Genomic DNA, 16,080 nt, shown 5'->3' with positions numbered 1-16,080 from the left:
TCATTCGTTAGGGACGATCGGCAAGTTTACGATTTAATTTCGACACTCTCAACACACGCTCTTTCTTCGAGATAAACGAGATTGCATTTTGGCACGCGAACGGCAAACTGGTTTCGTGTCGATAATTATAGTTTATCGCGACGAGAGAACATACGTTCGGTCTTTCTCTTTCTTTCCCTTTCCTCTCCCCCTATTTCCATCTATTCTCTCTTTCTCTCTGTCTTTTTTTCCGGAAGCTCGATATTCATTTGCATAAAAAGGAAGAAAAGAGGGAGAGAGAGAGAGAGAGAAAAACGAGAGTTCGGTTTCGCCTTCTTGGAAGATCGATGAATCGCGCCTTAAGTATAATTTTTTCGATAATGGAAAAGGGTAGAAAAGGGTTTCGGAGAAGAAGAAAAAAATTTGAGAGATAAAATAAAATAATAATTAGAATAATTTGCGAACATGAGATAGATAGAGAAAGATAGAGAAAGAGAGTGAAGAGAGAACGAGGTTAGAAAAATTCTTCGTTTCGAGAATGATGATCGCAAAAATTTATTTATCTCGGTGGTTCAGCCTCGCGAGTTCAGTCCAGAGCAGAGCTTCAGCTACGAGAGTGGCACCGTAATATAGAGTGTGCTTTATGGCCGGTTGCACCGGTGGCGAACGTTTCGTAATTAATTGCAGCACCCAGGAGTCTTCTTTTATCGACTTCCGTTTCGCGAGTGGCTCGTAAAAATCCGTAAGGGCGTGCGATATAGTTTGCTCCGATTCTTTCTTTTTACTCTATCCCCACTCTTTCTTTCTCTTTTTCTCTCTTTTGACCTTTTTCCTTCCCTTCAATTTTTCCCCGTCGCTGTTTTACCAGTTTTTTCAAATTTTCTTTTTATTATACGTTGCATCGAAAGTCAAAAGACGTTGACACTAGTAATAAACTTTATTTAATATATATTTATTCATATAATAATAATACAAAATAATATATATGATTATTTTTTATAGAAAACGTTTAATGTTTTATTTTTAATATTAACCATAAGTCTTTTTCAAATATCGAGACAAATCCTCTTTAAAAATTTCTTATACTTAATCGGATTAAATTAAAGATTAAAATATGATAAAGCTATGGCGCGAAAAATAAGATAAAAATAATTGACAAATGATTACAGAGACATTCTTTCTATTGTTTCAGGATCTGATATCAAAAAGGGTGTTGCTATATTGAATTGCCTCTACGCTCGTCAACTTTGTTTCGAGGATCCATCCTGTAGTGCTATTCTTGAAATTATTCCACGTGTCTGTGGTCCAGAATTAGGTGAGTATTAAGAATTCCTAAGGTTACTTCCTTTTAATATATTATATTTTGTGTTAATTGTATTATTTTTTTTTTTATCATTATGAAGTAGTTATTATTGAAAAGGCAAACTTTTGAATGAAGCATCCAAAATTAAACTTAATTTGTGAACAGACAGAAAGAGAGCGGTGATTCGGTCGATTTCATATTTTCTATCTCGTTTTTACGTTTCAACGTAACGAGAAGGATGCAAATGAGAATGGCCGAAGAGACGGTCGACGACCCCGTTTATCCACCCTTTTCTTTTTTTTTTGCTTCTCCTTCGTTCGTTTCTATTTTTTCGTTGATTCGTTCTCTCCAGCTTGATGGAAATCGCGTTATGCTTTCGCAACAGACGACTCTGACGAAAATTGTAAATTATTCCTAGCTACCAGTACCTGTTAAACGAATCCTTCTGTTATTCCTACAGTTTGCTTCTTTTTTTTTCTTCTTAGGTGAAAATTTTCCTTTCTTTCTTTTTTACTATGCAAGATTATACTTCAACGATTAAGTGTGACATTTAACCGATTTATTTTCATTTTCATTAACTAATAAAAGAAATCCGTTAGTCGTTTTGGCAATTAGTATGGTTAATTAACTTTTTCTTTTAACCTATGTAAAATCGAATTCTTGTTTTACTTCTTGTGACAAAGCATTGTACAGTTCCTAAAATAAATATAAAAACGAAATGATTGAAATAAACGAATTGTAAAATTCTATGGTATAATTTTCGTATTATCTGTCATGTAAATTATTTTTCAATTATTTCAATTCTTACATTCAATAGTTATATTCGAGCAATTAAATACGAATGTAAAGAGAATGTAAAATGATATTTTTCCGTTTAATTGTATGTATTATAGTTAAAAACAAAACGGCAAACGTGATATTCTGCATCGACTTCGAAATATATAAATTTAGAACAAATTATAAATTAATATATTTCAAGAAATCAATATTCTAGAGTAGTAAATAGAGAAGAGATTGAGCGTCACATTGAGTTGCTTCCTATTTTGTATTTCAAAAAGCAGAGAGAAAAGAAGTGTAGTAGTTTAATTGTATTTTCCAAATTAAAGTTGAATCGAAACATTAAAGTTAAATCTTGAGCTTTTATCGAATCATTAAGAAATCTGAAAATAATGATAATAAAAGAGTTGCATTTTTTATTAGATTTTTTTGTCCATTGAATATTCTGTCATTATTTAGTGTTTTCCACGTTAAAAAGTTTCTTATTGAAAAAAGATCCATAAAATATCGAACTGACAAATATCTTCATCTATTTCGGAAAGGAAGTAGGTTCCTTCTCTTGAGAGTTGCACACAAACGTGTTCATTTCATAGTCAAGGTAAAAGTGATTTTGCTTGAATGTCGAAAACGGTCGATAGGAATGGCTGACGATTACGGAGCGTCGAAATTTCGGCGGCTGGATGCCTTCATCTTCTAATCTGTCCGCTAATTGTCTTTGCGAATTGCTACCCCGGAGATGTGCAATCTCTGTTCTAGATGGCTCTTATTGATCAAGTTCTGGCCAATTGCCGTCCAATTAGGCGAACGAGGAGGTTACAATTATTGTCAAAATAAAAAGCTCCTCGTGCACTTTACGTTACTGTTCCTAGTGTCTATTCGAAATGCATTAAAAGGCATCCTTGTCGTGTAAAATCTGGAATGGGTGAATGGACGAACATGGTAGCACTTACGAATGTACAACACATACGGAGTTCGTACATATACATATATATATAAATATATATACATATATGTATATATACATTGAGCTTTCGCTATCGAGTAAAACGCTTTATTTTCCACGCGATTGCCGTCGCGGATTAACCAGAGCGTTTTCTCTTGCCAAGCCTGGGGAACAGAACTGCGAAAAAGCCGCGGTGGTTCATTGGGTCACAAAGTATTTCAGAACCAAATTAACCATTCTCATTTCGGCCAAACAACTAAACCGTCATATGCCATTTAACGCTGGCAAAATCTTGATTTTTTCAACGGTTCTTTATAAATATGACTTTTTGGAAAAAGAGAAAACTAAAGTTTTTATCCGAATATCGTAATATTAGTTTTTCTTGAATTAATTATTATATTGATCTTTTTCTTACATTTCACAATTCGTGGCTCGTTTCGGTACAAATATTTCTATAGAGAATCATTTCGCGAAAACGCATTCGATCGATTATCGTTCGTTTGTTTGGTCATATTATATCTCAGCCTCGTTAAGGGTTTCTAGATCGACCACTAACCGAGCGCGATAATAACGAAGCTCGTAACTTTCTATCCGATTATTACGTTAGCACGTGCCGCATCGTAATCAAGTTATCTCAGAAATTTCACACTCGTTTACGCCCCTTCGGTATCATCGATATTAATAACGTCGAGAACCTTTTCTACCAACTCCGAAACGATGACAACGTCGATGTATCGCAAACTTCTCAATGTATAATAACTCAAGATCGGTATATATATGCGTACATAAGTATGAATAGGATACATCTATCAATCCGTAACAATTCTTCGAAACTTCAATTCGTCCTATTTTCTAATGCATTATCCCCCTTTCGTCGTGAAAAGAAGTTCGAGAATGGATCGAAAAGTATTGCATAAATTCCCCTACTCCTCGGTTAGTTTCTTTTGTTATATGTATACACGTTCCAATGCAATACTTACCAGCGACCACTTTCGATAGTACTTCTTGCTGCAACTCGCTTAGGTATTTTCCGAGTAGCCAAACGATTTGCCTCTTTGTTGGAGTTGCTCGATCCGTGCATCTGACAGCCTGGTAACTGTCGCTTGGTAAGAAGGGAGAGTGGGAGAGAGAGAAAGAGAGAGAGAGCTATGTGACGTTTAGGAAAGCGTACGTCGATTTAGGATTTCCAATGCGTGTTATGTCGACACATATATACATGTGTAGGTGTTGCTATGTTAAGCTTCGAATATACAGAGGCAGATCTTATAGGAGACCCACGGAAATGCTTCAGAGTCCTGCATACATTCTCAAAGATGCTTTATAGATGTATTCTGTTCTATATGTACGTACCCTTATGTGTGTACTTGTATATAGGTATATAAATATATGTACCTATATAAGTAGATACGTGTTGACGGTGCGATCGAGGAAAATCTTTTCATGGTCGGCTATCGTGTGAGATCGAGGCTCTAGGTTGCCTATGATGATAGGAAGGCCAGACGGTGGCGTTCCAAGTATGCAACTATCCGAAGTAATAACGTGTCGAGCATCGTACGCCATAGTATGGCTAGACTCCCTTATTAAAAGGCTTAGCTGGCATTTTGGACTTGACACTACTTATGGTCGTTCGATTATATTAGAAATAACGATCGTGTTTCTGAATCGCTGAGATAACTTCGATAACAAAAAAATAAAAGAAAAGGAAAATATAATTGGTAATGAACGAAGTGTATATAACAGTAATGTCTTTTGCAAGTATTCTACTTCGATTCAATATCACGAAAAAAAGAGATTATAAATATATACATAGATATTTGAAAAAATTAATTATCGTTTTGTATTATTAAATAATTTGAGTTATTTGATAAAGTCTATTTTTATTTAAATTTTTAGTCAACTTTATCATCGAAGTAAAATTTACATATATGAGTGCATAAAAAAGAAAAGAAAAGAAAAATAGAAAAAAGTAGATCGTGTTAACATTCGAATTAATTCTGATTCATGGGAGACGATACTAATTCCTACGTCGTCGTTTCGAAGCTTATCTCTTAGCTAGGGTGCAAAGGGTACGCAAAGCGTTCGTTTCGATCGATGCTTGATGGTTATCGATGGTCGATGGTCAACGATACCTTAAGCTAAATTTATAAGCGACATCGCGACAAGCTCTATACTACTTTTCTTTTGATCTTCTACACGATACACTCGAGAAACCATGGTAAAAGTTTCTTAAAGCTGACCGAATCGATTTATTGATGTAAATATTCTCGGGATAATATATTATCATCTTCGATTTATATAGTCCTTTGCAATTTTTTTTAACATTCTTTCTTTTTTCTTAATGATCAATTTAACAAGTATATTCGATAAACAATTAGAAATGTCGCGATATGGTGTGTTTTAGATTATTTACATTACTGTTCAAATGTAGCACGTGCAAAATACAATGGCAATGGGATTACACGAAAGCAAGGTTTACGCTTCTACACGATATTCGGTCATTCCGATTAACGGTAAAACCGAACTGGCACAGTAGTCGGCTGTCCTACGTACTAATGCATTCATTAAGTGAATTGGCTCCAACAATCGTACCTAAACCGATGATTAATAGTGGATTTTGAATTATTCCTATAACCAAAACGATACCTACTGCAACGAATCGCGTCCTTTACTCTGTAACACTTTGGCATATTAACAATCACGTATCGATTTAAGTGAATTTAACCCTTTTGATATGAGCTTTGTATACCACTTCCCATTGTGAACGATAAATGACCCCCTTAGAAAAAACATATATCTTAATACGGAATGAAATTTTAGCCAATTTGATAATAAATATTTTCTTTTATTTATATATAAATAGTCCACATTTTATACGTTTTTACCGCATTTATTAAAAATTACAGGAAGGTTAATTGTTAATAAAACAACGTTAAATAATATCCGGCGCTCGTACACAAAGATTATCAAATTGATGCCAGGTAAATCCGGCGTTTGTAGTGAAAGAGTTAATAAGGGTCTTATAGATATTGAAATTATTTTGTTATTCTTGTTAATACTTTTTTAAACACCGCTGTTTAAAATAAAATTGACAATAATAGATCTTGAAAGGGAAAACTTTATACCATAGTCTATATGGTTGGATCACATGAATTTTGAATAGGCTTTCAACTTTGAAATGGTACACCGTTGAGGGAATGAGAAAAAGAGAAAGGACATACCATAAGACTTGGGAAAGAAAAAGTTTTCTTACATTTCAGACAGCTGGTCCACGTTTGAAACATACCGAGACATTAAACTCTCGTATGGAGGTAATACAAGAACCCAAGTTATTATGGATTTTTAAAAGCCGAGTATATCATTGTCTATGTTAGTATAGCAGAAAGATCTACAATATAAAACAATGTTTTTTTTTACCAATAGGAATATCGATAAACAAAAATTATTTTTTCTATTATTATTATCATTTTGGGAAAGGAAATTAAAAATGATATCAATTTGCTACGAGTTGTCAGTTTCGTTACTTTACCATTGTACTTTAAAATTTATTTATCGCATATTAAAAAGTAAAATAATCACATTTTTATTATAGCAAAAAATGAAATTTTCTAAAAAACATTAAATTTTTTGTACGCTTTTTTCTAAAATAACTCACACACATATAGCTACGAAATAAGAACGAATCGTCTGTGAAACATATGAGAAGAACGTTTGTATATGTCGATGTTATCGCGAATTGTTTGTTATAGCATAGGCTATTAAAAAATCCAACAAATTTTATTAAGCACATTATACATTGCTTTATGCATTATACATTATACATACTTCAATGAATTGTATTTCTAATAATCTAAATGAGTAGAATTTATTTTTAATAGAGGAAAAACAATAATTTTATTCGAACTATAGTTTTATAAAATTAATAAAAATAGACTGCTTTATTTAGTAAATTTTCTATTCGTATATTAAAATGTTTCCAATTTTTATTCGCATAATTTATTTTACGAGGTACTCTGTTCACAATGTTATTTTAAATCGTCATTCTTAGAAAGAAAGATCTTTCGTCATTTGTCAGTTATTATACGGGTGAGTAAAACCCGTCTTGGGGGGTAAACAATGATAGGAAGAAAGTGAAGAAATTATGATTGAGAAGTAAAGACGGTATAATCCTAGATGGTACACACCATTTATTTCAATTCAATCGGTTTCTTTTAACGTAAGATAAAGAAGCGATGTGAAAAAAAAATATGAAGAAAGAAGAAAAAGATTATCAATTTTTTTGTTAGTTTTTTTTTTGCGAATTAAAAGCTGAGATTGAAAAGTTGTTAAATTTTTTTTTATTACAAATATTATTTTAATGACGATAAAATGGTATACATCTTTTCATACTTTCCATAAAATTACTATAGTAGAATTCCAAAAACATGCAATTGAATGCACGAATAAAATGTTCACAAACATTTTTGGTCGAAATGTAATTAAAACTTTTTAACGATGAAGCAATTTACTGATGACATGAGTACTTAATTTGTGGATGAGTAACATAAAATATTATTACCTTATTTCGCATTTGCGTTCAATCAAAAATTAAGTAAACTTGAAATTTTGTTAGTATATTTGTTTTTTACCGAGGATTATTTACCAAATATAGTGATTTATTACAGTTCAACGATTTCTCAACTATTGCTGTTCATAAAGAAATTTTCACTCTAAAAATTCCTATGTACATTTAAATTATTTGAAAAAAAGTTTGTTTTATCCCAGTATTATTAAAATGTATTCATGATTCGAACCTTCGTAAATTCTTCGATGCAAAACGCGATAAGAAAACGGGCGAATGGAGAAAACTTCATAACGTAGAAGTACACAGACTGTACAACAAACCGGACATTATTAACGTCGTAAAATTATGCCGATTAAGATGGGAAGGTCACATGGCACGCATGGGGGAGGATCGAATGGCGCATAAAATACTGATCGGTATACCAAACGGTAAAAAACCACTGGATAAACCGAAACGTAGATGGGAGGACAATATTAGGAAAGATCTTAAGGAAATGGGCTACGAAACCGCGAATGGAGGAGTCGCGCTCAGAAACAGGAATATTGGCGGGATTTAGTATTTGCGGCAATGAACTTTCGAATTCCTAACGCCAATTAATAATAATAATAATAATAATAATAATAATAATAATAATAATAATAATAATAATAATAATAATAATTGATTCGAAGAGCCGTCGTTTCACTAATTGTAAAGCACAAATTAGTTATACATTAATAAACGTTATCTTGGTAAGAAAGAAGAATGAAATAATTTAGTAAAGTGGGAACCGATTCAAAGACTTCCATTATTCGAAAATACAATGTACATTGTTACGATAAAGAATCGTACGCAATTTCGGGATACAATAGCACGAAAAGGAAACACGAAAACGAAGAAGAGAGAAAGAGAAAAAATAAATAAATATAATATATAATATACGCTGTCTTAATGTTGTTAAGTAATTCTTTAATTGTTTACCCATGTCTTGGGAACACGGCCATAGATTATCAACGAGTGAAACAATAATTAGAAATTGGAGATGCATGAACTAGCAGTCCGAAGAGAGACTGCAAAACAGGTTAATTAAATGCTCACCATTATCCATTTAATTGTAATTAATTGACGAGAACTTTCAATTAGTTTCGAAAGAAAGTTGGATCCACGTTGGTTATTATTAATCAATTTTATTAAATGTAGATCGATATGCAGTTATAGATTTTCATATATATGATGATGATCCATATATATATATAAGGAGATTATGACTATTAATTACATTTAATGGACGTTAATGATCGGAACGATCTTTGTATTTACATATCTGTAAATTCGATTTTATTTTTGGTAAACACATTGTGCATATAAATTTTATTCAAATATAATTACAGAAAATATAGAAGATGAGTTAGCAAAATATTATTCGCTTTTATAGAATACACAAATTTTTTCATCGAAAATCGAATATTTGGTCGATTATATTTCGTAATAAAATTCTCATCTTTCTCCCCGTTTGTTGTTCTTATTTTTAACTTTTATCTTCATACATTTTATTCTTATTATTCGATGACTCATTTTATTTTATTGGAACTAACAAAATTGATCTTCTTATTTTTCTAATTATAACATTAAATATTTTTATATTTGTTTAAATTATTAAAAGCGTTCTAATTGCAATTTCTAACGAATAATCTGCTATCTTAGCGGTTTTGAATTTAGCTGAGCGTATATAAATAGGAAGTTAATCTGTTAGTGGTTAGTTCATATGATACTTTGTGCATATCTCGCATTATAGTTCTTTTCTTTTTTCGTAAAACCAGCGTAAAATAGATGTATTTAAATAATGATTATGATTATTAAATTTATTTGAGGTCCAAACAAAACATAAAATAAGTAAACTTAACTAATTATTTATTAAACAAAAGAACAACGAGAAGTAAAGAAAAAAACTATTTTACAACTATAACGCATCGTGCGTTCGAGAGCAGCTCCTCATCGTGCCGTCGCTTGCGGCATCTCGGTTAGATCTTACGTCATACATCATATAGTCACACACGCATACTTCTACTCTACTTATGGTGCGTTCGCAACGCTCATCTTATGATACGATAGAAATGTACCTTTATTTTCCAACAATGATAAACAAAGTTAAATTTTTATATTTCATTAAATTTCTTTTAAAATACAATTAGACTACTATATATATAAATCAGTACACATGAAAGTTTGTCTCTGAATATCTTTTGAACGCTTAATTTAATCGCCAAAACATAAGACACCATTTTTATAGAGCAGTTAATTTCCTACAAAAATTTGTATTGCGCATCTTATAATAGGTATTTATTGTCGAGTTATAAAATTCATAAACAAAAATGAAATTTGTCTAAAAATCATCAAATTTAAATCTTCAATATCATTCAAATGGTGAGGTTTACGGAAAAAATATAAAATACCTTTTTTGTAGAGCATTAAATTTCCTACAAAATTCGTCTAGAACATTTTTCTGTACAATCAATAAATAATGAGGTATGAATTTTAATTTATTAGACTGAAAAAAAAAAAACTGCGATGCGGAGGATCTTCCTATTAAAATTAAGAGCTCATATTTGGTGAGAATTGTTTTAAGGTGTCTAGCAACCCATTTTTCCGTGGCATTTGAAAAAAAAAATAAATCATTTTTTTGACCCACCCTAATATATATATATATATACAGGGTGATCTGTAACTGGTGGTACAAGCGAAAAACGGGTGATTCTACATGAAAAAGTAAATCGAAAATACGGAATAAAAATTTTTCGTTTGAGGCTCTGTTTTCGAGAAAATCGACATTGAATTTTCGTAAAGTACACGTGCACTTGATCATATCTCGTTATAAAGGATCTACGAATTTTTCAGAAATACCCTAGGAACTTTTCGGAAATACCCCACGAACTTTTCGGAAATACCCCACGAACTTTTCAGAAATAGTTTACGAACTTTTCGGAAATAGTCTACGAACTTTTTAGAAATCTACCCTACGAACTTTTCAGTATTACCTTATATATGTATAAAGGTTATTCTTAAAAAAAAAGTTCGTAGGTCCCTTATACGTAGGTTGGAACTTAAATACTGGCAACTATTTATTCACAACCGATACAAAAGAGTTACACGTTTGCACCTGTTACTATCCTTCAAAATAGTCACCAGCGTTGTGTAAAACCCGTTGCCAGCGATTTGGAAGGCGTAGTATACCGTAAGTAGAGCCTGTTCTGTTGATGGTGCGAATGCAACGGTCTACTGCCATGTCTCATTCAGTGTTACGATACGGCGTAGGAAAGCCTCTCCTTCGCGCTCATAGCGCTCCAAGTCCGTCTGAGCAGCGTTGTAACGCATCCATTTTTGCATTTCCGTCAATTCATGCGGAACCCATCGTGGCATTCGCTTCAGAACTCTTCCAGAGATTCGACAGGCAATAGACTGCTCCATTCGCACCAACAGAACAGGCTCTGCTAACGGTATACTACGCCTTCCATATGGCTGGCAACGGGTTCTACACAACACTGGTGACTACTTTAAAGGACAGTAACAGGTGCAAACATGTAACTCTTTTATATCGGTTGTGAATAAATAGTTGCCACTATTTAAGTTCCAACCTACGTATATATACATAGTTTATTAATCAACTATAGATAAGTATTCTTACAAATGAGAAAAAATGAACAGAAGATCACGTCGAACGTGCGTTCCATATTTTTATTTCAATATGAATAAAATACGTTCCAAATTAAAGCGAACAATTGTTGACATATAAGAAAAATTTGTGAGAGATATTAATGGAGAACAATTCTCGCAAATCAGGGCAATAATTATAATACCATTGTATCAATAATTAAATTTCTCTATAGAGGAAAAAGTGATGAAGTTTGTTCGGTTGATAATAATATGTGTCGTGTACTGGGGAAATATATATAAAATATTATAGTATAAAAGAAAAATCAACGAGAAAGAGAGAGAGAGAGAGAGAGAGAGAGAGAGGGAGAGAGAGAGAGAGGGAAGGAAAGCAATAGAAGGGGGAATAGTAGAAAAGACAGGAAAAAAATTGGAAGAGAAGAAAGAAATTATATATAGGTAACGAAAATCAGGGAACTAGAATGATCCTGGCTTTGCACACGGAAATCGGGCATTCGCCCAGGAGTTGCATATACTACGTATGCATTTCGGACGCATTTCGAGCACTGCAATGTGGTCCGGCAGCCTGAATTCAGATGGCTACCACACGATTGCAGCAACGTATGATCCATCTCGGTTGATTCTCCGGTACCCCCTGGCAATACCCAACTAGCCAACACCGTCAAACCCCTTCCTTGTCTATCGCACGGCCTCATCTCTATCTAACACTAGCCATGCGGCTACCAGACTAGCAGCTTTCATTGCTGTTGCCATTGGTATATACGGTTCATAGGCGTAGCACCAAAGCATTAAACAAAAACACACGAGCAGAGATATAATCGTAGCCACAATGAAACTTACCCTTCTCCTCTCTCTTTCTCTCTCTTTCTCTCTCTTTCTCTATTTCTCTTTTACTGGACCATTCGTTCGTTCGTTGTGATTGTACAAATAATACAATAGAAAAAAACTTCAAAGAGTATATAAATACCTCGTTTCGAAATGGTTTTTTGTTTTCTTGATTAAAGTTCGATTTATTTCTTTTCATTTCACTCAATTATTATTTATAACGACGTTTGCTTCAAATCAGTTTATTTCGTTTAATTGAAAACTTTGTTTTTCTTAGATCTTATTTCGTAAGAATAATTTTAAAGTATTCTTTTCGTTCACCCGTTTAGAAATTCACGCTGTCTAGAAATTCAGAATAATTTTCTTCTTAACAAAAATTCTTGGCTAAAAATGACCATAGATTAATTAGTACAACGTTTATTGAAACAAAAAAAAATAAGGCAGGAGAGAAGGGATCTCCTTAATTGCCATAGCGAGACATCCTAAGTTTCGTAATAACCAAGCCGTGCCGAGGTTATAAGTAATGAATCCAGATGTCGTCGACAACGAAACGTCAGGTGGAAAATGACAAAGGTCTATGTGAAATTTCAATTCCATTCGTCGTCTGCGTCACAGTCGTGGAAAAGATAATGGATTCGGCTTTCATTGGTTAAAGTTTCTGCGCTCGGGTAGGACGAACTTTTTATTTCAATGAATATCGGGGTTAATTTTATTTAGGACGAGAGCTAACTGAACTTTCGTCCCGCTTTTTTTTCCCTCGGACAAATCGTTTTTTCAATCGCGACGGATTTTTATTTTATTCTATTGTATTTTCTTTTATTCTTTTTTTTCTTGTTTTTTTTTGTTCTTTCCTTTTTTTATTCGCCAAAAAGTTCAATCTTTTTATTTTAATTGATTTCGTTATTCAAAGTGGCTCGTAGGTACTATATGAACTAACATTTATACATACATATATACATCCGTACATATATACATATGCATATACGTATATGGATACATATATTGTGCAACGACAATAGTAACCATGCTTAAACGTCGGTACGGTCGATTCATATTTCGTTAATATTATCAGATGAGATTTAATTAGGGAATGTCGCCCTTTCGTTCGCCCTCGAAACCATGCTATTAGCACTACGGGAAGTAGTATAAAGTTCTCGTATACCGTTACAGCTACAACACTTAAAAAGACGTTAATCATTGAACCTCGGTGTCACGACCTAATTTCGATGTACTGCTGATGAGGAAATAAAAGTCTTTCATAGTACGAGGCACGAATAAAGAAGGAGTAACTGCGTGGAACGAAATTGGCAATGCAAACATCTCTTTCTCTCTTTCTCTCTTTTTTTTCTCTCTCTCTCTCTTTCTGTTTCTCTATAGATAAAAAAAGAAAGAAAAACAACAAGAGAATGAGAGAAAGGAAGAGATAAAGAGACACGGGATTTCTTAAAGAATTTCTTATGGTTAAGATTTCGTAGAGATTAAATACCCCTTAGCTATTGTCAATTTCAACGAAATTTACTTGATTTCATGAGGACGAATTGAGTTGGTTGAACCCAAACATAAAACGATCTTAAATTTTATAACTCGGTGAAACGAGCTGGAAGTTTGCGAGCGTCGGGAAACATCCAGCTTTTAAAAATGGTCTTGAAAGCGTCCTGAACAGAATTTCCCTCTCGCTCTTTCTTTTTCTCACTCTTTTTCTATCATAAAAGATTTTCGATCGACGCGTCGTTCCTCGAATAATAACCTTTCGCCCGTACTCTTCCTATCAAGCTGATGGAGATGAGTTTGATGGCAGCGGCATTGTTTTATGCAACGAAACGTCGACCCAATTTCGATATTGCATCAACGTGCTAATAAAGATGAAATGCGTGTGGGTATGTAAAGAAGAAAAGTCGAGTGGCTTTTAGAGAACGTGTTTGTACGAAAATAACACAACGAAAAACATCGAAATAGACAATAATTAAAAATTTTGTATATACGATATTTTATCATTTTTATTTTCCTATTAACTCGTTCCTCCTTGGATGATATGTGATACAACGTGTTAAATTTAGTTTAAAACATCGAGCTTATAAATTCCATTTATATTTTCTAACGTTTTTCTAACGTATTTTTGTTTGCTTATTTATGCTACTTTGTAAAGTATTGACACTATTTCTAATAGACAAATTTGTTCGCATTGTTTACAGCTATTGATATCAAATCTTTAATTATTGTCTCATAATTAAAAAAGTTCTATATGCAAAAAGATATCGTAAAATACTAATTGTAATCTTTTTGATTGAGGTTAGGGAACCTTATCAATCTACGTCTCTAAAAGAAAGAACTATACAACATCTGACGAAGCACGACGTTAATTAGTCGTAAAGGAAATAATTAATTATTAGTTAATTTTATGTACTCTATTTGTTATAATTTAAACTTCATATATTGTTATCAAATAATTTTATATAAATTTCATTAATTTGCAACGCGTAGTAATATAAATTTATATTCAAGATACCGTATGCGAATCAATATGAAACATTAAAAATGCGAGAATGTAGTTGTTAATATTTATTGATTTTAACGTTTATTGATAATAATAAACATTATTAGTAGAATCTAAAAGATTTGATTTATCGTGTTTTCTATTTGCAATAATCTGACGTAAAATTTCCAGCTATGCTAAGTATAAAAGTAGTTGGTAAATATTTTTTTCCTTTTAAGGCACCAAAATATTTAGTAAATAACAACGCGAAATTCGATTATTTCTTCAACTATGTTAACATTTTATCGACCGATAACGGTACAACATTATATACACTTCTCACTGGCCTCTTGGCCGGTAGCTATCTTGTTGATTGACATCTCAACCGATTAATCGGCTATCGATCGGTAAAATGTTAATTATATGAGGAAAATATGATGAATCATTTTTCTTTATCAAATAGCCTTGTACACAGATGTGCATGTATTAGTAGTGGTGTACGAAAATAAAGAATAGAAAATCATTGCATTTTTATGTATTGAATAATACATAATTGAATCAAAACAAATCGTGTTGTGCATCGTAAGAAGAACTTTTTCATGCTTATATGTTAATAGAAGATAGTTCGTCGAACTTATTTCGGCTATTCATATCGCTTCGATGAAAATATTAATTTTAGTCTAAACTTTACATTTTTTATATAATGTCAATATAAAATAATATAATATCAACGAGTTAAGAATAATTGCAACCAATGCAAGTTATCTTGGTATTAAATTTTCGCTTAAGAGTTTCATCGGTTGATAAAAGAATTTTAATTTCTTATTTAAAAATTATTTCTTCTTTGAATGTACGACAATGTTTAACACGTTCTGCGTGACACGTGTATGTACATTAAATACAAATTAGTTTGATTCATTGTTGCTTTTATGACAATTACAATGGATTATCTATTTATAAATAAACTAAAGAATAATAATAAAATTGTTTCAGTGGCTTGTTCAACGGTGACAGTGACAAAGTGTCGTTCAGCACTTCATAGTCTGCAAGCTTTCTCATTCTTTCGACCCACGTGTCTTTGTAAAGAGCGGCACGTCGATCCAGACTGCAATAGTTTCCAAAATTTCCTCTTCGATCATCCCTGCATTGATGTACAGAAAAAAGGTGAGTCATTTCTTTTCACACAACATAAAATTTTATCAAACGATTTTAATAGCTCGTATTCAAAAGGCTTTTATTTTACATTAGCAATATTAACTTTCTCTCTAATAACCAACATCATATAACTTTGATACTATAAACCTTGTGTATTTGTAGTTTTCAAGGCTTATTTCATTTTTTGTCATCAAATTAATTGTTGATTAATGTAATATTCAATACCAAATGAAAGTATTCAAACAGACAAAATTTTTAATTTACGATAAAATGTAATAGCTTTTATTAATATAAATTCGAGTTCAATTTAAGTTCAAAATAATATATTAGCTAAAAACGATGCTACATTCGTTTTTTATGATTATTTTACAATATACTTAATATTTAAATTCGAAAGACATATCGTAAAAAGAAAA

The 16,080-nt window shown here is 32.3% G+C and overlaps 1 protein-coding gene across 1 annotated transcript in view; it reads left to right on the top strand.

The window, feature by feature from the left end:
* Positions 1 to 16,080, top strand: part of Gfrl (Glial cell line-derived neurotrophic family receptor-like) — a 238,459-nt gene that overhangs the window by 93,265 nt on the left and 129,114 nt on the right. The window contains exons 2-3 of the mRNA XM_089177345.1: positions 1,172 to 1,294; positions 15,503 to 15,673. Of these exons, the coding sequence (XP_089033471.1) occupies positions 1,172 to 1,294; positions 15,503 to 15,673 (294 nt within the window). The remainder of the gene's footprint in view (positions 1 to 1,171; positions 1,295 to 15,502; positions 15,674 to 16,080) is intronic.

The sequence above is a fragment of the Polistes dominula genome, unplaced genomic scaffold, assembly GCF_049000335.1.
Source record: "Polistes dominula isolate Pdom_NZ unplaced genomic scaffold, Pdom_raw_medaka contig_20, whole genome shotgun sequence".
NCBI classification, from domain to species: Eukaryota; Metazoa; Arthropoda; class Insecta; order Hymenoptera; family Vespidae; genus Polistes; species Polistes dominula.
Note: the sequence above shows the minus strand (reverse complement) of the source record. Positions and strands in the feature narration are given on the sequence as shown.